This window comes from Strongylocentrotus purpuratus, unplaced genomic scaffold, assembly GCF_000002235.5.
Source record: "Strongylocentrotus purpuratus isolate Spur 01 unplaced genomic scaffold, Spur_5.0 spur5_scaffold_1, whole genome shotgun sequence".
In the NCBI taxonomy this organism is placed as follows: domain Eukaryota; kingdom Metazoa; phylum Echinodermata; class Echinoidea; order Camarodonta; family Strongylocentrotidae; genus Strongylocentrotus; species Strongylocentrotus purpuratus.
In genome coordinates this window covers 49,239,329-49,260,993 of record NW_022145594.1, presented here as the reverse complement: position 1 = coordinate 49,260,993, position 21,665 = coordinate 49,239,329, and the positions used below count along the sequence as shown (strand labels likewise).

The 21,665-nt window shown below is 38.2% G+C and overlaps 1 protein-coding gene across 1 annotated transcript; it reads right to left on the bottom strand.

Annotated features, from left to right (window-relative positions):
* Positions 1-1,679: 1,679 nt before the first annotated feature.
* LOC105440432 (NACHT, LRR and PYD domains-containing protein 3-like) lies at positions 1,680-21,468 on the bottom strand. The gene is made up of 7 exons (XM_030978890.1): positions 21,381-21,468; positions 14,868-14,979; positions 7,072-7,153; positions 5,814-6,112; positions 4,665-4,718; positions 1,770-3,153; positions 1,680-1,689 (listed from the first exon to the last, which is right to left on the bottom strand). The coding sequence occupies exons 3-7, from the start codon at positions 7,134-7,136 to the stop codon at positions 1,680-1,682; spliced, it is 1,812 nt and encodes a 603-aa protein (XP_030834750.1). The 5' UTR covers positions 7,137-7,153; positions 14,868-14,979; positions 21,381-21,468.
* Between the last annotated feature and the right edge of the window lie 197 nt (positions 21,469-21,665).

Here is a 21,665-nt window from a genome sequence, read left to right as displayed (position 1 = left end):
GTGTGTCCATTTGTAGTAAAAAGTTAGAAAAAAACTGGACCATGGTGTATATTATTTTCACCACAGACATATGGCGTGGATGTGGATGTAAATACCAAGGATATAAATATACCAAGACCAAGAAAAGAATGAATCAAATGTTTGAAAAATATAAATTGAATCAAATTTGAGTTATATATAATCATAATGTGAATGTAAGAAGTACATGAACAAACAATAATGTTTATAAAGGCAAAATATAACATGACCTACATTAGATTTTTAGTTCGTTTGGTTGGGTGACCTATTTCCTGTGAAGGATGTGAGTGTGGGTGTGTGTCTGTATGAGTGTTTCATTGCTCTAAAAAAATTGCCATATAATATTGTTTGTCTTCCTTTAAAAAACTAGATGGAACTTCGACTGCGCGCAGTCGAAAATGATGCCTCCGTCATAAAGCAATTTTACAAACCAAAACAGAAGAAATTTTTCAAATTCAAGTTGTAATCCATTAACAGGTTCTCAGAATATCGTGAGTACAAGCAATTTCTCATATACATATATGACCCTTTGATCTTTGACCTCATGACCCTAAAATCTACTCAGTTCATTGGCTCAGCAAGATACATACATGATCTAAGTTTGGCAGGAATCCATCAATCTGTTCTAATGATAATGCGATCACAATCTGTTTTTGCATACATATTAAGCCATGTGACCTTTGACCTTTGACCTCGCGACCCCAAAATCTAATCAGTTCATCAGCTCTGCAAGATACATACATGACCAAAGTTTGGCAGGCATCCATCAATCGGTTCTTCAGATAACGCGATCACAAGCTGTTTTTGCATACATAATAAGCCATGTGACCTTTGACCTTTGACCTCGCGACCCCAAAATCTAATAAGTTCATCAGCTCTGCAAGATACATACATGACCAAAGTTTGGCAGGAATCCATCAATCAGTTCTTTAGATAACGCGATCACGAGCTGTTTTTGCATACATAATGAGCCATGTGACCTTTGACCTTTGACCTCGTGACCCCAAATCTAATCAGTTCATCGGCTTTGCAAGATACATACATGACCAAAGTTTGGCAGGAATCCATCAATCGGTTCTTCAGATAACGCGATCACGAGAACGGGACGTACGGACGTACGGACGGACGGACAACCCGAAAACATAATGCCTCCGGCTACTTCGTAACGGAGGCATAAAAAGAAAGTCAAATCATATGAGAAAGAGGCAAACGAATGATACGACTCTCGCTCTTGTGTGTGACTATAATTACACCTTGCAGCCTGCTATAATACCCAATAACAACAGGAGAACATGGCAGGTTCTAAATGATTATCGGTCAGTAGAACAGAAAAACAGACAATACATTGTGTAGGTCTCTTGTATTCAATATTCAAAATTTCCTGAAACTTTGCATAACTTTTAACTGAGTAAATCAGTTTTACTACATGAATACCTTTTGTTTGCGAAATTTGCATGTAATCACTGGAGGCTCAACAGATGACAGTATTCCCTCAACATGATAACATTTCACAACTACATAAACGAAAATGACATATGTCTATAATTCTGTTCACGGAACTTACTACTTCTTTCCCTATTGGCTCCAGTGTGAAGACATGTGCAGCGATTGGATCATCTAACTCAAGATGTGCCTTCGTCTTCAAAAGATTGCTGACGGGATCAATGGCTTCTGAATCATGACATTCAAAAGCAACCTGAATGATGAATTTCGTTTCATTAATTTCCCTTAAATAAGGTTCCAGGAACAACGTTCCTACTTTCTTGCATAGAGCTTTCAGGACGGACTTTCCTACTTTACCTCCATGAGCTGCAGTGAAGTACAAGACATATCTGAATTCCTTGTAGTCTTCTAAAAGAGTGTCTGCCAGGATTCTGTTGAATTTTCGACGATCTTTGTGGAACAGCGATGCAAGGTAGAAACTTGCTATGTACTCCTGCAGTAACTTATGAGGAAAAGAGAATTCCTGGATGAATTGCTTTCGCTGACTTTCTCTGATTTGCAAGGGTGCTGGCCTTTTTTCCATGCTAAGAATCCCGACCTCGCATGCAGTCCTTGCAGCTTCTATGCAGGAGTCGAGCGCCTTTTCATCAAAGATGAGCTGTTTAACCAACAGACCTTGAAATGCAATACAACCAAGCACTTTCATACTTTCATCAGCTTTGTTCATGCAGCTTCCATAGCCCTCTTCTGATTCATTTCGTTTGGAAGAGTATTGCTCTTGAAGTGAAAAGACAAGACGCTTCAAGAGTTGCGAGAATGTTTCCATTGTCTGAATATTTTCCCGCCCAGATGGTGTTTTCCACAGGCAACACAGCATACAGCAGAATATCGGGAAGGGTGCCATGTACTCAGAGACCATTTGGTTTGTATTAATGAAGTTAATGAGGGTCGAAGCAGACTGAGAATCATCTTTGAAATAGTTTTTGATATATGTTGACATGTTTTTCTTTGTGAAACCCTTAACCTTACCAAACGTGTAGTGGTCATTAATCGTCGTGATGCTCTTGATCTGATCAGCTCCAAAAGGACGGGTTGTGATGACAACTGGGGTATCAATGAATCGTTCTCCTCTTACGATCGATACGATAGCATCATTGCAGTTTGGCTTTTTGATTTTGATATGTGCCTCGTCTAGTCCATCCAATAAGATTAGGACTTTTCTTGGATTTTTCCTCACATATGCATCGACCCGTTCCCCTTTTATTTCTGAGTCATCTGGGAAATGCGCCATGACAGTATCCCCGAAGAATCCGCTCTCTTTAATCTCTCGAAATGATTCAAGAAAAAGCAGATTGATTTCTTGAAGAATTTTACCCTCAGCCCAATCAAGAGCTATCTTAGCAAACAGAGTCGATTTCCCTACACCAGCTTCTCCAATGAAAGCTAATCGTGTTACAAAACCTTTCGGTGTGTCAGTTTTTATGAATTTAAACAACCCGTCATAATCTATTAGCTCCTCCTTTTCCCCTTCCGATCCCAACATTAGGACGAGACTGACGTAGATGTGCTGAAGCCATGTCCGTGACTGAGAGTCCACAGGCGATGTTTTGATCTCAGCAAATTTCTTGCGATATCTTCTTTTCAGTTGTTCTCTTAACTTCATCACTTCACTTGGCATCGCCTCATTGTCACCTGAGGAAAAAGAGAAGAGCATTATTGCAAAATAATGATGTAAAAAAATTAGATTCTTGGTTTGAAATCACTGCCAAGGAAGTTGATAATGTATTGCTGTTTCTGTTTAAACAGGTTCTGCTGATTAAGCAAAGGATAAACCTGGCATACAGACCCCCTCCCCTTAAAATTAATTAAATCAAATTTGCAGTGGGTATGCAGCTGGGGGCTGTCTTCGGGCAGCCAAGGTTCTAGCTGTTTTTCAGTTGGGTGGGATTCTCTCTTGGTTTATCAATTCTAGTTGGATATGCCACTGGCTCAGATTTATATGCGTAATCGTGGGACTTTGCTTTTGAAAGCACAATTTCAGAGGGGTAGGAAAAGAAAAGCAAGGACAGTGTGAGTGAGAGAATGGTGGTCAAGACGCCATGTGTATGGACATTTTGACCAGTTATTGACTGAAAACCAGAAATAACAGTTTCTGGGAGAATTGAACGGCAAATTGTTTCTGAAAGCTCTTACTCACATTATGGCAATACTATGTAAAGAGACTCTTTTCCCACCCTTATGAGATGAATTATCAATAATGGTGTGTCATTTGTTCCACCGTGGAGTGTGAAAGTATAGGACTGTAGGAAGTTACTAAAAACTTACTTAAACAAGTGAGTTTGAAAAGAGTACTTCTCACAATTTAATATATTCCCCAATTTTAGTTTCAATTAATTGTAATCATGGGGAAGGTGGCTGAATAATTGACAACTTTACAAAAGCAAATTCAGAGGAAAAAAAACAACAGAGAAAACACATTAAATGGGGAAAATCTGTTAAATCCCCAAACATTTCAAAAACGTTGAATCATGAAAGGTATCCTGCTCAACAACGCTGTAAAGGCAATTATACTGTTAAAATTACATGTATTTAAGCAAAGTACAGGTGTCAAAGTCAGAAACTGTTCACAAGCTTAAAAATATGAGCGTTGTTCATCACATTATACTTAATATGTGTTATCAATTGAAGATTTTTAATAATGAGAGATTTAAAGCGTTGGGAGCAAAAAAATCCAAAAATTTGAACACATAATCTTGATGGCAAAATTTCCCGTCAATTCTATATACTGATGTGAAAGATCGATGTCATAAAAGACGACACACTTTTGCAAAGATTTACCCCTAAACTGTATTTGAAGACGAATATTATTCTGGAAAACATTGACAATAATTCCGGAAGTGCCTCGTCCATAAATTGCGCATCCACTATCTTTAGTAAATAAAGCTAGATTGGATCAAAGATAATTTTGTTAATATTATCAAGATTACCTCACAGAATTTGTGTATGTTAACTCGATGATAGACAGGTTGATATTTTTTTTAAGCCAGTACCATTTTGAATATTTGCATGTGCAATCAAATGTAGTGCTCGTCTCTGGACTGCCGTGAGAACAGTTTGAGCTTAAAAGAAGATTCTCAGATACAAAGAGAATATGTTTTCCCTCTTTTAATATTCAGCTTTTTATGAAACGATAGATATCTCACCTTTATTTTTGGAACAGTCTTCTGTTTGTTGAACAGTGAATTTTGCAGATTCTGCTGATGTAAAAATAAAATTAAAATGAAGTAACTTTTAATGAGTACTGCACAGATTTCCTCAACAATTTATAATATTGCGGAAAGGTGTGAATATCTTATTATCATGTACTTGTTATCATAATTCTCTTGTATCTCTGTTTCACAAAAAAGATTCATTTGAACTTTGACCTGAATCTTCTAAAAGAGTTTAATATTGTGAACCATAACAACAATTTGATATTTCTGTGTTGTTGTCGTTTTTTAAAAACTACAACCAGCCCGTACAACACTATACTTGTTTACTTTACATTCGGTACAAACAAAAAAATATTATTCTGAGTAAATATGATTTATTCAAATTATCTTGACGTGCATATTTCCTGTTTTTAGGCAAATTAATTTTCTTAAGCCAGGAATGGCACTCTACTCTTTACTGCTTTGACTAAACATATGTACAAACGAATGTATTGCTTGTCTTTGGACATCGCTAAAAGCAGGGTGGCATAGTGATTCAATTGTGCATTTTGTGATTAAAAGCACCATATTTGGCACAGAGGTATAGATTAACAGAGCGATGTGCCATTTATTTTTCATAATGTATAAATAAGACTCTAGGTTCAGCGACAGTATATTTCAAATTACCATTAACTTCCACGTTTCCTTTTTCTTCCTTAATTATTACAGGTAGAGAGAATGGCTACCATATTAGTATGGAGGAACGTTCTTGGTTGGAAATTGAAAATAATGATTTTGACATACAAGAAATTTCACCAACTCAGATTTGCTGAAATATTTTAATTTTGGACAAAGCATACACGGAAAAGGAACCCTGAAGAGCCATTTTGAACAATATGCAAGGCAGGCCCAAAGGGCCGAATTTGAGGTGTCTCAACATCGAGGTTTGCTTTGAAAATGTTAGACTACCTGTGTGCCAAAGTTTATCACAAGATGGACAATTTGGCTTAAATTTTACGTAGCCCCACGATATTATGTCCATGATCTGCTTTGAAACTTTTCAGAGTGAAAAAAATGTTAAGTTTTATTGTAATTCAGATTCTCTTTTCTTCTTCTGTTTGAAACGCATCCTTGAACCATTGTATACACAGAATCTCTTACCGGGTACGGGAGTGCTTAGATATTGGTCTGTCAGGTTATCAAATCCAGCTTTTAATAGTGCAGACCTCAATGCCGCCTTTTCAGTCGAACGTGTTTGTTCCTTCCGCCACATCCTAAGCAAATCCAATGTTCCCATATGATTCCCTCCTTGCTTGTCGTTTTCTGCAATCTTGCGACCAATTTCTCCGGGCCCAAATCCCAAGGCTTTTCCGAGATCATCGATGTCTGAATTTTTGTACAGGGACTTGGCTATCTCCTTCAAGATGTCGTCGAAATCAACATTGGCCACTGAGCTCATTCTGTATTTAGAATGTGTAGGTAGGAAAAGAAAATGTGTTGATTAAATGTAATCATGAGATAGTTAAATTGCAACATCATCAACATTAGCAAACAGTCGCTGCAGCTGCTTGTGAAACATGTCTCTTCCACCTCTAGAGCTCACCTTGTTGAGAGCTGCTCTGAGAGGTGGGAGTTGCTTGGATGGTTTGACTGTCTCTGCCCAGTTCTGAAGCATCATCATGTTGTCTTTCTACATGGTACCATCTACCATCCAAACTATGACTCAAGAATATTTATGTAATAAAATAAACACCTATTTCTGATGAGCAAGATACGTCTGTACTGTACATGATCACATCTACTTTTGAAAAGCAAACTCAAATGTTTGGATTACATAATACTTCATTGCCTTGTTCGCGCATAAGGCTATTGAAATTGCCAGAGGTTGATATTTAGAAAGTAGTTACAATCATGTTGTACACAGCTATGTATAAATGGAGAAACCCTCTATAGTTCATAACACTGGCAGATTGGGAGGAGGAGGCACAACTAGCTAATATGTCCCCCTTCAAAATTTTGAAACAAAAGGCACCTAGAGAACGGGGTAACTGTTCTATCCTTTGTTTTGTTTGCCTGCTCTTCAGATATTTTGTGTATCCCCCCCCCCCTCAAATCCTGGATCACGGCACTACATGCATGTACGTCCAATGATGAAAGTGGAGGTGTTATGGTGTACTGGTTCATTCACACAACTCTTAATCCAAGGGTTCACGATTCAAATCCTAGCATGTACTACCATTTAAAAAAATGAAAAATGAAAAATCTGCCCGCCCGCCTCTACTCCAGAAAAGCAATCATGGACAACCAAACGACTTTTTAGATGGGGGGGGGGGGGGGGGGGGTCCTTAATAAACATATATCATAGTGCACAGTGCACATACATGTATATATGCTAAAGTGCTGCTAAACATGTCTGTACCTTTTACTTGGTGTGTCATCACTCGGGGGTTCAGTCATCTCTTTGGTTCCCGGCCTATTCCCCATTGTGAATGGTATTCAGGCTGAGGAGAAATGTCAACATATAAATAGAGATAAATATATGAAAAATAATCACAAACATGTGAAACATGGGGTACACCATATGGCAGTTCAAGGTTTGTTTGGGGCATATCACTATAAGTAATACGGTTAATCTCCACGGGGGGCATGACGTCGCCGCGAGCCCATGTATTCTATTGTTTTTTAATGAGATCGGCGACCGAGGTTGATGCAGCTATCTCATCCTGAACCGTCCCCTCGGGATACCGGTACAAGGTGTCATCGTCCGCGGGAGAGTCTACTCTATGGAATTGGCTATGCTTCGCCCAAGGTCCCGCTTCGTGTCGACGTCCAGGGCGAAAACAGAGAATCAATTGAGGTCGTCTAAACAGTTTTTAATACACAGCCAGGATAATAATGCAGCTATGTGTGATTATTTTCGGTATCTGAAGCTTCTTTCACACCGGGCCATACGTAGAGTTGCGTACCGACTACGCTGACCTACGCCAGTTCGACGAAGCAGTTAAAAAGCTTGCGCACACAGTATGCAATCGTAAGCAAACCTGTATGCCAAGCCTACGTAAACGTATGCAACCCTACGCCTGTTATACGCAATCGTATGCGTAGGTACGCCAATTGCATACGCGAAGTTACGTGGTGCCTATGCATAGGGTACATGTATGTAACCATATGCCATCGTACGCCAGCCTACGCATAACCTACGCAAGGACTACGTTGAAGCAACATTTTTTTCATTAATACGCAGCCTAATTTCTGCGTAGTCGGTACGCCACACTACGGAACTCTACGCTGATCCAGTGTGAAAGGGGCTTAAAGAATAACTAGGGTTGCATCAGGAACTTATGGTGTCCTCAAAGTGGCAAATAAAGTTGGGTGATAACTTATGGTTTCCTCTAATTTGCAAATACAATTCTTGATGGTTTCAATTTATATATTTACACCCCCCATCCTGTAGAATCCTGCAGGTCCTGCTAGTACATGTTTATACATGTATGTATATGTCCTAAAAAATTCTTGACAAATTTCAATTTCCAGTGACTTTGTTAATTCTCATTGCGCTGGTCACTGTATGTGACAAACAGACAAAGTATTTTGAAACACACATTGCTTCACCAACAACAAAATGTAGATAGTGATCAATTTATATTACCGTACTGCTTAGAGTATCATAGATATTTTTGAGAAAGTTGCAAATTGTGTACAAGATCTTGAACAAAGGTAAACGAATGAGGAAAGATTCTTGTTTGGGGTACGAGAGGTCACTGGTTTCAATCACTGCTAACATTCTGAACACTCACAAAAAAGGCCAGAAATTATATATACCTGCATGTACACGTACACAGGGGGGGGGGGGGGGGGGGCTTAAACCCCCCCCCCCTTTGGTATTTTTTTGTGTGTAAACCCCCCCCCCCTCCTTTGAATTTTTTTTTTTTTAATTTAAAAAAAAAAAAAAAAAAAAAAAAAAATCCCATGGCTGACCTAAAAAAAAGATGTCCTTACCCCCCCAACGGGGCAAAATGTCAATTTTCAAATTTCGAGACCCCCCCCCCCCTGCTTATTCAGCGGTTGGCTGAGTCGTTGCGATTTTTTGGGACCAAAAAAAAAAAAAAAGTGTCCTCTTACCCCCCCCCCCCCCCCGCTTATTCAGCGGCTGGCTGAGTCGTTGCGAATTTTTCGGCCCGATTTATAAATGTTAAAACCCCGCCCTTGAACAAATCCTGCGTACGCGCCTGCCTGCATGTACCATGCTTGGTGTATATAAATGATCTCCATTTCACAAAAAGTGTGCATGCGCACACAATTAGCATTTATGAATAGGTAAATTTATAACACTGTTAAATTATGCAAGTTGCAACTACATGTATATATATATATATATACATGTACATACATTTTTTTTTAAGGAATTCAAAATCTTGTACAAGACCATTTCAAATTATAGCATTAAATAATGGTAAACAATGGCAAAAAAAAAGAAACAAAGGATTAAAAAGAAATTCATCTATATTTTACAAGTAATTTTCATTCGACTCTTTGTATCATTAGAAAAGGTGATAAAATCCTAAATATTTTTTACACAACATTTTATGATATAGCGCAAGGTCAAAGAAGTACAGGTATGCGAAAAGCATGCATTCTTGAAATAAGCAAAAGGCCTCTGCACCGTAAGACTTAAAAACAAACAAAATTAATGAAAACTTTTCAATAGCCTCTTTCAATGTTAATTATTTTTAAGGCTACAGACTACATGACCTACGATGTCGGTCTTGTGTCCCATCTAACAACTATTTTGAGGGTTCACTAGACCAACCGGGGAAAAGAGTCACCTAAATAGGTCAAAATGCGTTCACGCCTTCACGGGGGCGACTTAAAAGGAGGAAATGGTCCAAAATCAGCCCTGTAACAATTGCTGCACGACTACGAGTGGCCGCTCTCTTCTAGCGCCACGAGTGTGGTGGTGATGCAAATTTTTCTTCTCCCCCAAACGTTTTTGCTCATTACGCCATTGCCCCTGAAAGGTGAGCCCCCATGGATATTTGCCCCCCCCCCCATCCCAAACTGCTTCAGGTGCGCCTGCACATATAGCTAACGTACTTTGAGCCTTGAGGATGTCATTTTTTTGTTCACATTTTTTCCATCAATTATTTCATTTCATGTGTTTAATCACAATGTACATGCAAGACCTTTATAATGTTACAACAGAGATAGGTTTCAATGTGCTACCTTTTCTCTTTTCATTCATCAGACCCCATCTGCTGGAGGTGCGACTGGGGATCAAAGGAACTGCTTCGTCGAACGTCCATTTGTAGTAGTCTAGGTCCATGACCAAGCGCGTAGCCAGGATTTCATTTTAGGGGGGGGGGGCGGTAGTGAGCATGCAAAGCGTGCAAATCACTTAAAGAGCGCGCATAGCGCACTCCCTAGGGGGTGGGGGTGGGTGCAGGGAGGGGGGAGTTCTTTGAAAGAAGACGATTCGTTGTACCTTTCTCGACTCATAATCCTTGTCTGAATTCAGTCCGCCCCTCCTGCGCATAGCGCGGAAGCTTTGACGTATTATTAGACGAAGAAGACGATTCGTTGTACCTTTCTCGAATCTCGACCCTTAACCCTAATAAGGCCCGGGAGGGGGGGGGGGCCATTATGCCCCCCCCCTCCAAGATTTTTCTGATTGTTCGAGAACGCATATGGATGGCGCATCGCCGCTCGCTGACTTTTTTCTTTAAAGTCTTGCGCATCTTTAAAAAAAAACAAAAAAAAACCTACAGTTACAAGGTCACGTGACCTTTTGTCTTTGCATGTCAGCCCGAAAATCGCTCATTTTTGTGATTTGTGTACAAAACATATGGAAATGTCATTTTTCCTAAAAATAGATCAAACATTGGTTATTTATTTATTTATTTATTTATTTCTAATCTTTTGACAGGGTAGCCCATTCACCAACAAGTAGTGGTCTTCCATGGGGCCCTGAATGAACATATTTACATCGTTTATAACATTTATACAGAACAGTTACAAAAATAATACTCGTTTGCAAAATAAACATATATCATTAACCTAGTAAACAGTAATGTCAATAGGAAAATATTAATTAAGTCGCAATTATGTGAATAAGTCATGTAAATATTACAGAACATGCACGTATTGTATGTACGGCTGAGCCAATCACAAATTACAACTATGTTTAAACAATCTCTTAAATGAATTGACAGAGGAAGCCGTTCTCAATGAATTATCTAGCTTATTCCATTCAAATATGGAAGAAACAATTGGGCTACACTTATAACAATCCGTGTGAAATCTAGGCACACGTAAACATCCACTGTCTATTTGCCTCGTATGATGCTCATGTACAGTACATCATTAGGATTGATTAAGCCTACCTGAAGGTAAGAAGGTGCTAAGTTATGAACACATTTATATATCATCATAACGCGACTTAATTCAAACCGCTTGTCTAGTGTCATCCATTTAAGACTTGTGAACAAATCAGCCGACGGTGTGTCATATGTCTTGTTCAATATTATTCTTGCGGCCCTCTTTTGAATTTTTTGCAGCTTAGTTGTACGAGAATGAAATCGGTTCGACCATACAACAGAGCAGTAATCTAATCGTGGCAACACTAGACTGTTATAAAGTAACTTTAAGGATTTTTGAGGCAAAAAACTCTTTGCTCTCTTTATCATGCTAATGTTTTTCTGGGTAAGTTTACTTACGTTTTCGATTTGTTTAGACCATTTCAATTCTTCATCTATCAAAAGTCCTAAGCATTTGGTGAATTGAACTCTTTTGATCAAATTGCCGTTTAATGAAATGGTGAAAGATTCAATTTTCTTGAGATTAGCAGGAGAGCCAATTAACATGACACAAGTTTTTTCAGTGTTAAGAACAAGACGATTTTCCTTAATCCATGCCATGACTCTATTTAACGCAACAGTTAATTTTTCTTCCACAACAGTTGCATCATTTGCACTGACGGTAAGTGTCGTATCGTCAGCATACATATCTATGATACCTTCAGAAGTACAATTGAAAATAAAAGGGGACCAAGAATTGAACCTTGTGGCACACCTAATTTGATCGTTGAAGGATGCGACTTGGCTCCTTTGAATTGGGTCACTTGTTGTCGATCCCCTAAATATGATTTGAACCAATAAATAGTCCTATTACTACAACCTACTGTATACAAGCTAGTTTATGTAGAAGTAGCTCATGGTCAACGGTATCAAAAGCCTTACGAAGATTTATGAAGGCAACTCCGGAAATTTCTTTGTTATCAATATTCAACGACCATTGATTTACAAGTTTTGCAAGGGCAGTAGCTGTTGAATGTTTAGGTCTAAAACCAGACTGATTAGGGTGTAATAATTGATTCACGTCCAAGAATTCACTGAGTTGTTGGTGGACGGCCCTTTCTATAATTTTACTCACGATAGGTAATATTGAAATGGGGCGGTAATTATTCAAAGAAGAAATATCTCCAGATTTGAATATTGGTACTACCCGAGCCTTTTTCCATTCACGTGGAACAACTCCTGTAGACAGGGATTTGTTAATGATATCACAAAGAGACTCTGCGATAACATTCTTCGTCATCTTTAAAAGTTTACAGCTGATGTGATCTTCACCAGTTGCTTTATCTATACTCAGATGATCAATCTGTTTCAATACAAAATCCTCGGTAATTAAATTCAAATTAAATTGCGAATGAGTTGGACCAATATTATTATTGTCCTCGTCTACTCTCAGTTGAGACTTATTCCTTCGCAGGTCCTTTGTAATCTTAGTAGCATTAGAAATGAAAAAGTCATTAAAAGCTTCAGCAATATTTGCATTAGTTATTGGGTCTTGTTTAAAGTTTAGGTGGTTGTTTTGGGAGTCAAAATAGATGAATTGTAGGAAGAAATGAAAAAAACAAAAAAACAATAACATACATAAGTTAAAAAAACAATGAAATACATAAGAAATTATCAAAATAAGAGATAACATAAGGAATAAGCTGGCTCTTCCATTTTTTTTTGTCGTATTATTGTTCCAAATGGTCTGATGAATATACATGTATGTAGTGAAAAAGAATGCTTACGGTAAATATGAATAATATATGATTTATGGGTAAAAATGTGATTTTATGATGTTATTTGCATAAATTACCATAAATATGCAAATGAGTGATTTTTTTCAAAAAAATTGAAATTATCATATTGTTCTATACACTTCACTTGTCATGCGTGCACATTTTCGCGGAGATCGGCCGTTTCACGGCCGAGATCTTAGGGGGGGGGGGGGGGGGGCATAATCCCCCCCCCCCCCGGCCGCGAATTTTTTTTTCCCAAACAGGTTTACCTATGAGAGTAAAATCCTGCCTCCTGATTGGTTCAGAGGTATACGCATCATGTTTGAGTTCGTTGATGCAGCGCAGCTATAGTACGTAGGCTATACACTGCATGCATGGATATGCATGCGCAGTGATTGGCTCTGAGTTATAACTTTTACATGAGCTAAAAAAAAAAGAGACTAATACCGTGATATTAATTGTGTGTTGGTGTCAGTTACGGGTGATAATATTAAATGTTTGTCAAGATATCATGCTCAGAGCAACACAGTGGCTTTGACCCACATCCAACCATCTCATGTCGGACCATCCTGATAAGATAATTCATACCCCTTGTGTGTGTCTATTGTGTATTCTATTTCTTGACAGCTAGTGTGTGTATTTGTTGCTTATGTGTTTGTAAATACATGAGGGTGGGTGGGTGTGTGTTTATAGAGAGAGAGAGAGAGAGAGAGAGAGAGAAAAATAGTGTTTGTATGTATAGCCTATGTGTGAAATTAGAATATTAGTGTGTGTACTGTAAGTGAACTCTTTGAGAGAAAAAAATCCGCAGTGTAAAACTATATAAACCAAGCACCAGAATAACCAGAAATGTTCACAAACAAACAGACCCCCCCCCCTTCCCCCAATAAAAATCCCCTCGCACCACAGCTAGCTCACATACATTTTGTACACCTAAATGGCCAGCAAAACTGAAGTCCACGCGCATGCGTAATACACATACTAGGTACTGCAGCTCAGCCACAGTGCTGAACTCAGCTCGTGAATATTCATGACGCGTATACCTCTGAACCAATCAGGAGGCAGGATTTTACTCTCATAGGTAAACCTGTTTGGGAAAAAAAAATTCGCCCCCCGGCCATAGTAAGACTTCAAATAGCCCGGCCTTATTAGGGTTAATCCATATCTGTATTCAGTCCCCCTCACGCACGAAGCCCGGAAGTTTTGACGTTTCATTAATTTATTAGAGAAAGAAGATGATTCGATGTACCGTTCTCCACTCTTAATCCTTATCTGAATTCAGTTTCTTCCCCTCCCGCGCGGAAACTTTGAAGTTTCATTAAATTATTAGAGAAAGAAGACGACTCGAAGTACCGTTCTCGACTCTTAATCCTTGTCTGAATTCAGTCCTCCTCCCCCCTCCTCCTGCGCGAAGCGCGAAAGCTTTGACGTATTATTAGACAAAGAAGACGATTCGTTGTACCTTTCCCGACCCTTAATCCTTATCTGTATTCAGTCCCCCTCTTTCGAAGCGCGGAAGCTTTGACGTTTCATTAAATTATTAGAGAAAGAAGACGATTCGTTGAACCGTTCTCGACTCCTTTCCCTTTTTCTTCCTACGTCCTCTTACTTTTTTTTCTTCTCTTTCTCTCTCTTTTTTTTTTTCGGCAGGCGTTTTTTTGGGGCGACTGCCCCCCCCCCCACCCCCCCTGGCTACGCGCCTGTCCATGACTACACTCAGCTCAACTAGACAACAGCATTCTTCCTGGGCAGCGTCTCGCGTAAGTACAAGTTCACCGACACCGTTTAACCGTTTCAATGGGATGTCGGTGAACTTGTACTTATGACGGTTTCATGAAACGCTGCCCAGATTCTGTACACAAAGTCAAAACAAATTACGATTTAGGAGAATGATGTGTCAACAATAGAAGGTTGACAAATGTGAAATAGGTAGGTATTTCAGATTAAGAAAGATATCCCATACTTTCCAGATGGTAATTTTCTGTGCCTATATTCAATTCAATATTGGTTTTGGAATTGGAAACCACGCGTTTGTCCACATGCACAAGCTTGTGTGTAGCGTATATGGCGGTGGTGGGAAGAAGAAGGAAACATAATAATGCGTGTGAAATCATGTATACACATACATGTGTAGTCTCACTCACCTCTCTGGTGAAATGCAGTGCTAACTAGCTGTGTGGATCGGATCGGTGCAATGGTGGTTTCCTGTACTTTTCACGAAAGTGTCATTTCCGTCTACAACTTGGCCTTGGGCAGCTTGGATAATGGAAATCAAGATTCTACGTCAATATTCTAGTAGTGAGAGTGTATAGTACCAACCGTAATGCCACGCCCTTTAAACTGTAGTATTCTGGTAATTCGAGAGAAGGGGGGGGGGGGCAGTTGTCAGGAAGAATGCACTACCAGAACACAAGGACACGACTTGAAGTTGTAGGATATGAGCGGAATTTTATTTCCCACTTGAGCTATCTGCATAAAGTTTGATACAAGAAGAAAAACCTCTGCAAAGGCAGAAAAGAAACAACAAAAGAAAGAACTTCAGTAACTACTTGTTCAAAATCTCTTCGTAACAATTTAGAGTCAACAATAAATATACATCACTTAAAAACCAAGTCAATGATACTTCAATATTCATCGAGTGAGTAATTCAATGTAAAAGAAGAAAAATGTATTTCTTATCATTCCTAAATATTCCCTCTAGCTACATGTATACATGTAGGTGAAATATGACGAATAGAATTCTTCACTGAAAGTATATGCATACAGGTCACTAAAATATGAAAGCATCAACTCTAAGATTAACATCAGAATAATCCACTGAAATATGCATAGTCATGGATAATCATTCTAATTAATGTACGTTGACTGCCTACCTACGATTCATTATTGCACATTGTTATCAACACCTGAAACAGAAGTACAAGCAGTGTTCGTGTTCAAAACTATTTATCACGCTCTACCATCCTGACTCACCCAACTAGGACTGCTAAACAACTACTTTTTGCTACGAAGAAAAACAATGGAACCAGCTTCCTCAATTACTCAAACGCTGGAATCTAGAACAAAGACAATATCACTACTTGACATGAATCACTAGTTAACTATACCATCAAATTGTTATTATCAAAACATTATAATGCCATAATCTAATCATAACAATTTAAATCCTATTCATGAACGTAAAAATGCGTCAAGTATATCAATTCACAGTAACTCCAGGAAGTTCCAACACTGGCGCCGGTGTTGGAGCTTCCTGGAGTTAGGGGTTCAACAGATGTCGAGGTGACTGATTGACCAGGTTTTGGATTGAGAAATAGTTCTGGTGCTTGTTGGAGGTATGACAAATTAAAGCATTTGTTTACATTTCTATATATCCGTTATCTAGATTTCTTAATATCTAATGTTGGAAGTTGAAGTAATATTGTCATTTTACTTAACTTTTGATTCATTTGTTTGAGTATTTGATTTAATTAGTTCAGTTATTCTATAATGAGGAGTGACAATTTTAGTAGAGTATAGATTCCACATTATTCATCTGTGTATTGATATACTTGATGCATTTTTACGTTCATACATGTAAATAGGATTTAAATTGTTGTGATTAGATTATCGCATTATAATGTTTTGAACTTTTGATAATAACAATTTGATGGACTAGTTAACTAGTTATTCATGTCAAGTAGTGATATTGTCTTTGTTCTAGATTCCAGTGTTTGAGTTGAGGAAGCTGGTTCCATTGTTTGTCTTTGTAGCAACAAGTAGTTGTTTACCCAATAAACAAAATCACGTCAATATCAAGGTATCGACTTGAGGAGATTTCTCTCTCTCTCTACAGTAAGTGCCATATCGTTTGACTTTGGCGATCATGCTGTTCCACAACCCTCGGCTCCTAGCCTTCTGTATTAGTACCACTCCCAGTACTTTCACTCCTCTCTCTTCCAACAATTTCTGCAGACTGTCCATCCAAAGTATCCTCCTTCTTCCCCTACTCCTTCTTCCTACACTTTTCCCAGACCCTGTCAAAGCAAGATTCTCTAGGCCTTCTTTACATGTAATGTGACCCATGAACTTCAACTGCCTAATCAACATCTCATGTATCATTTTTCTTTGCACTCCAGCTCATGTATGTTGTAACTTTGTCAGTCCAGGGGATTCTCATCATTCTTCTTAAAAACCACATATCGCAACTTTCCAAATGCTTTTTAGTATCAGAGGCTGAAGTCCATATTTCACTACCATACATACATGTACATGTAAGTACTGGGTATATGTAACAATTCAATACTCTTATTCTGGTCCTCAGACTCATTGTTCAATTTGTCAGAATTTTGCCTAACTTTGAAAATGCAGATTTAGCGAGAGCTACATGTATATCCTTCTCTTGATCTCTGTCTCACATCTGGCATCCTCGGTAATCATGCTGCCGAGGTACCGGTAGTTAAATGAGGAGACTTGTTTAATAATCTGTTCTTTCAGTTTCAAGTTACATTTTGGACTGCTCTTCTTGGATACCACCAGGCACTTTGTCTTGGTATAGTTGATCTCTAGTCCCATTCTCTCACTTTCTTTTACAACTACATTCAGGAGTCTCTGGAGATCTTTCTCTGATTCAGAAAATAAAACAGTGTCATCAGCATATCTAATATTTGTGATTGAATGGCCACCCACTTGTATCCCGTTTTCATCTTCTGATTCTCTTAGAATGATTTCACTATACATCTTGAACAGGTCTGGTGACATAACACAACCCTGTCTGACTCCCCGTCTGATGTTAATATATTCACTACACTCTCCTTCTACCCTGATGCATGCAAACTGATTCCAATATAGACTTTGTAGCAGTCTTAGATCTTTCCTATATATATCAAGCTTTTTCAGCTCTTCAAAAAGTTCTGAATGTTTTACTTTATCAAAAGCCTTTGAATAATCAATAAAAACACATGTACAGATCCTTTTGCATTTCGACTGCTCTCTCTTTCTTACCACAAATATTGCATTTCTTGTGCCCGCATCCTTTACAAAACCAAATTGTTCCCTTCCGACTATGGGAGTTATTCTACCTCTTGCTCTCAAAAGCAAAATCCTCAAAATAGTGATATGGCAAATAAGGCTGATTGTCCTATATTGCTCACAATCCACGGCTCCCGGTTTCTTTAGGAGAGTAATGAAAATGGATCTGCCCAATTCATCTGGAAATGTTCCGTCATCATATATTTTGTTGATAATTTCTGTTAATCTATCAACACCATATTCCTCTAATGCTTAAAACATTTCAGTGACCACACCATCTGGTCCAGCTGCTTTGTTCTTCTTCATCTTTGACATTGCCCAACGGACTTCAGATTTAAGAATTTTCTCCCCTTTGACTTCATCTGCAAAACTCGGCATTGCTTCCCTACTATCTTCAAAAAGTTCGCTAATGTATTGCGTCCACCTACTCATTTTTCCTTCGTTTCAAACAGGATTGACCCATCTTTTCTTTTGATACAGCCAGGGTTTGAACAACCAGACATTTTACCTGAAATTTCATATATTCTTTGGTAAACATATATTCTTATCAAATTGATTTTCAATTTCTGCACATTGCTCGTTTAGCCAGCTCTCTTTTGCCTCATTACACTTCTGCCTAATTTGTTTGTCTAGGTCCCTATATTTCTTGCATTGTCTATTTCCAATTTTCTGTCCATCTTCAATCATTAAAAGAATCTCCTCTGTCATCCATTTGTTCCTTCTTTTTCTCTCTTTTATCGGCACATACTCTTCCGCTGTTTCTACCAGAATATTTCTCATCGTCTCCCACGTGTTTTCTTCACCTTCATCTATGAGCAACTCAAACCTATTATTTACTTGTACAGTAGATCTTGAGGAGATTTACGTTCTTCAAACACCTGACATTTACGTAAATGTGTTAATACGTTTATTGCACTAGGTCACTTTAAACACACGTACACTAAATCACGCAATTGTCACTGCAAAATGACCATAATAATAACGTGATTATCCCTACACTGTACCTTGGAGAACATGGTTTGTAAACCTAATACTCCTGTTTTTGTTTGGTTATGAAATTACATCTTCATAAACGAAATTATCACATTCTGTTGCAAATGGAAATATGCCAACAGTCACAGAATTATCACCACGGAACTTAAATGGTAACTGTGAAACCATCAAGACACCCAACAACAACTCATATTTCACACCTAAAAAATCACGGATTTACACCTAAGATTAATAATCAGTTTGAGTCACGAGATCATCACCACAGAACTTATGGTAACTTTGACCACCATTTAAAAAGGTGTTTTCAGACACCTAAGAAATACTAATTTTTCACGCCTGGAAATCACGGATGCCCAGCTTATATTAATAATCCGTTTGAGTCACGAGATCATCACCGCGGAACTTAGGGCAACTTTGACTAACATTTAAATACACATGTAGGTGTTTTAAGACACCTAATAATTACCGGTACTAATTTTTCACACCTAAATATCACAGATTCACAGCTTAGATTAGTAATTAGCTTGAGCCACGTGATCATAACCAAGAAAGTTATGGTAACTTTGAAACCATTTAAAGAGGTGTGTACTGTGTAAGACACCTCAGAATTACTACTTTAATATAACCAGGGATTCACAGACAGAACAATAAGATGATTAGCCGGTGTAAGTAACATGATTATTACCATCAAACTTGGATAACTTGTGAAACCAATCGATAAAGGTGCTTAAAAGACCAAATAATTATTTATTTATCACCACCATCGGTTAACGGACAAAAAAATCTTGTTGCTTGGTCAAGTGGTTATTTGGTCATAAACACTTGATTTACAGAGGTAAGTGGAATCAGGTTACTCCAGTAACATGATAAATTGGTGGTTTTTAGGTGCGATGAAAACGCGAACAGGAGTACCTTTAAAAAAAAAAAAAGGCACGTGTCGATAACGTTTAAATCTAGTTCAAAAGGCACTATAATTTAAAATCACTTAAAATACACTCCCAAAAGAGGTTATTTTTTAGTGTTCTGTTTATTGGGTAGCAGTCCTAGTTGGGTGAGTCAGGATGGTAGAGCGTGATAAATAGTTTTGAACACGAACACTGCTTGTTATATTACTTCTGTTTCAGGTGTTGATAACAATGTGCTATAATGAATCGTAGGTAGGCAGTCAACATACATTAATTAGAATGATTATCCATGACTATGCATATTTCAGTGGATTATTCTGATGTTAATCTTAGAGTTGATGCTTTCATATGTTGGTGACCTGTATTCATATACTTTCAGTGAAGAATTCTATTCGTCATATTTCACCTATACATGTAGCTAGAGGGAATATTTTGGAATGATAAGAAATACATTTTCTTCTTTTACATTGAATTACTCACTCGATGAATATTGAAGTATCATTGACTTGGTTTTTAAGTGATGTATATTTATTGTTGACCCTAAATTGTTACATGAAGAGATTTTGAACATGTAGTTACTGATTGTTCTTTCTTTTGTTGTTTCTTTTCTGCCTTTGCGGAGGTTTTTCTTCTTGTATCAAACTTTATGCAGATAGCTCAAGTGGGAAATAAAATTCTGCTCATATCCTACAACTTTGAGTCATGTCCTTGTGTTCTGGTAGTGCATACTTCCTGACAACCGCCCCCCCCCCCCTCTCTCGAATTACCAGAATACTACAGTTTAAAGGGCGTGGCGCCGGTGTTGGAGTTATTGAACCCCTAGCTCCATCCACGAAAGGAACTCGTGGATGAATAATACACCAACTCCTAATAAACTCTACTCTCTAGTAATAAAAGTATGATATAATTTATATCAGGCACCAACACCAATCTACTGCAATAAGTAGACTCCTATGTCTAACTAATACTGCACCATAAACCCATCCCATAGAGGCTGCCATCTTATTTGTTTACAATGGAGTAGGCCTACCCCCTTATTTGAGAATATTGCTTACACAGCTGCACAACACAGTCTTGACTGACTTTAACCCAAACATATCTATCTACCAGGCAGTAGGGCCTAATCAAATCCCTCCAAACTTAACTCAGTGCACTCCATATCACAACTAAATAACACTTAGCTATATGAGTACAGTAAATGTGTATTTACACTCATCAACATTATAATAAACATAAGATTCTCTACCTTTAGACATCGTTTACAATTAAGCTACTACTACAACCAAAGAGATACCCTCCTTGCTACAACGAGTAGACGCAGGGTCATTCAGGTGACACGACATTTGCTCCTGCGACAATTGCTCCGGGCTTTATTTCGTCTAAGATGTAGGGTTAGGGTTAGGGTTTCAATAGGGTTTTATGTTAGGTTTAGGGTTAGGTTTAGGGTAGGGTATAGTGTTGAATCCAGGGTTGAAGTTAGTCATTCGATTAGTGTATGAAATTTACAGCGGAGCAATTGTCGCCGGAGCAAATGTCATGGAATCGTCATTCATGCACACAAACTACATGTAGGCCTATGTACATTATGTACTAGGCCATACACTGTAGACTATGTGCTCATGACCTCTAAACAGTGATGCGATCCCTTCACTATTAATACTTAATTTTCCTTCATTCTTTCTACTCAATATCAATAATAACATGACTATAGTCCTTATTCTACACTATAACAAAATTCAATTAACATACCTCGACAGAAACATGAAGTATTCTGGATACTCTACTGCGAAACTCTGATTGCCAATCAGCTGTTCTCACTGAGTTAGTTGAACAATGCCCTAAACTTTTAGTGGTACGTACTTACATACGTATACGTTTATAGACACAAGAAAGTTTCTTCCCAAACTGCCTAATCACTCTCTTGATATCCTTCCGCCTAAATCAATTATTTCGTCTTTCTGCAACCTGAATATTTCTAAACAAAGATATGTTTAATAAAGCATACCATCAATAACCTACATTTCCATAAACAAT

Excerpts from the sequence above, each read along its gene's own strand:
- LOC105440432 (XM_030978890.1), bottom strand. The coding sequence starts at position 7,136 with ATGGGGAATAGGCCGGGAACCAAAGAGATGACTGAACCCCCGAGTGAT. Across the intron at positions 6,113-7,071 it reads GATGACACACCAAGTAAAAG|AATGAGCTCAGTGGCCAATG; the intron begins GTACAGACATGT and ends TTCTAAATACAG. Across the intron at positions 4,719-5,813 it reads TCTAAGCACTCCCGTACCCG|CAGAATCTGCAAAATTCACT; the intron begins GTAAGAGATTCT and ends TTTTTACATCAG.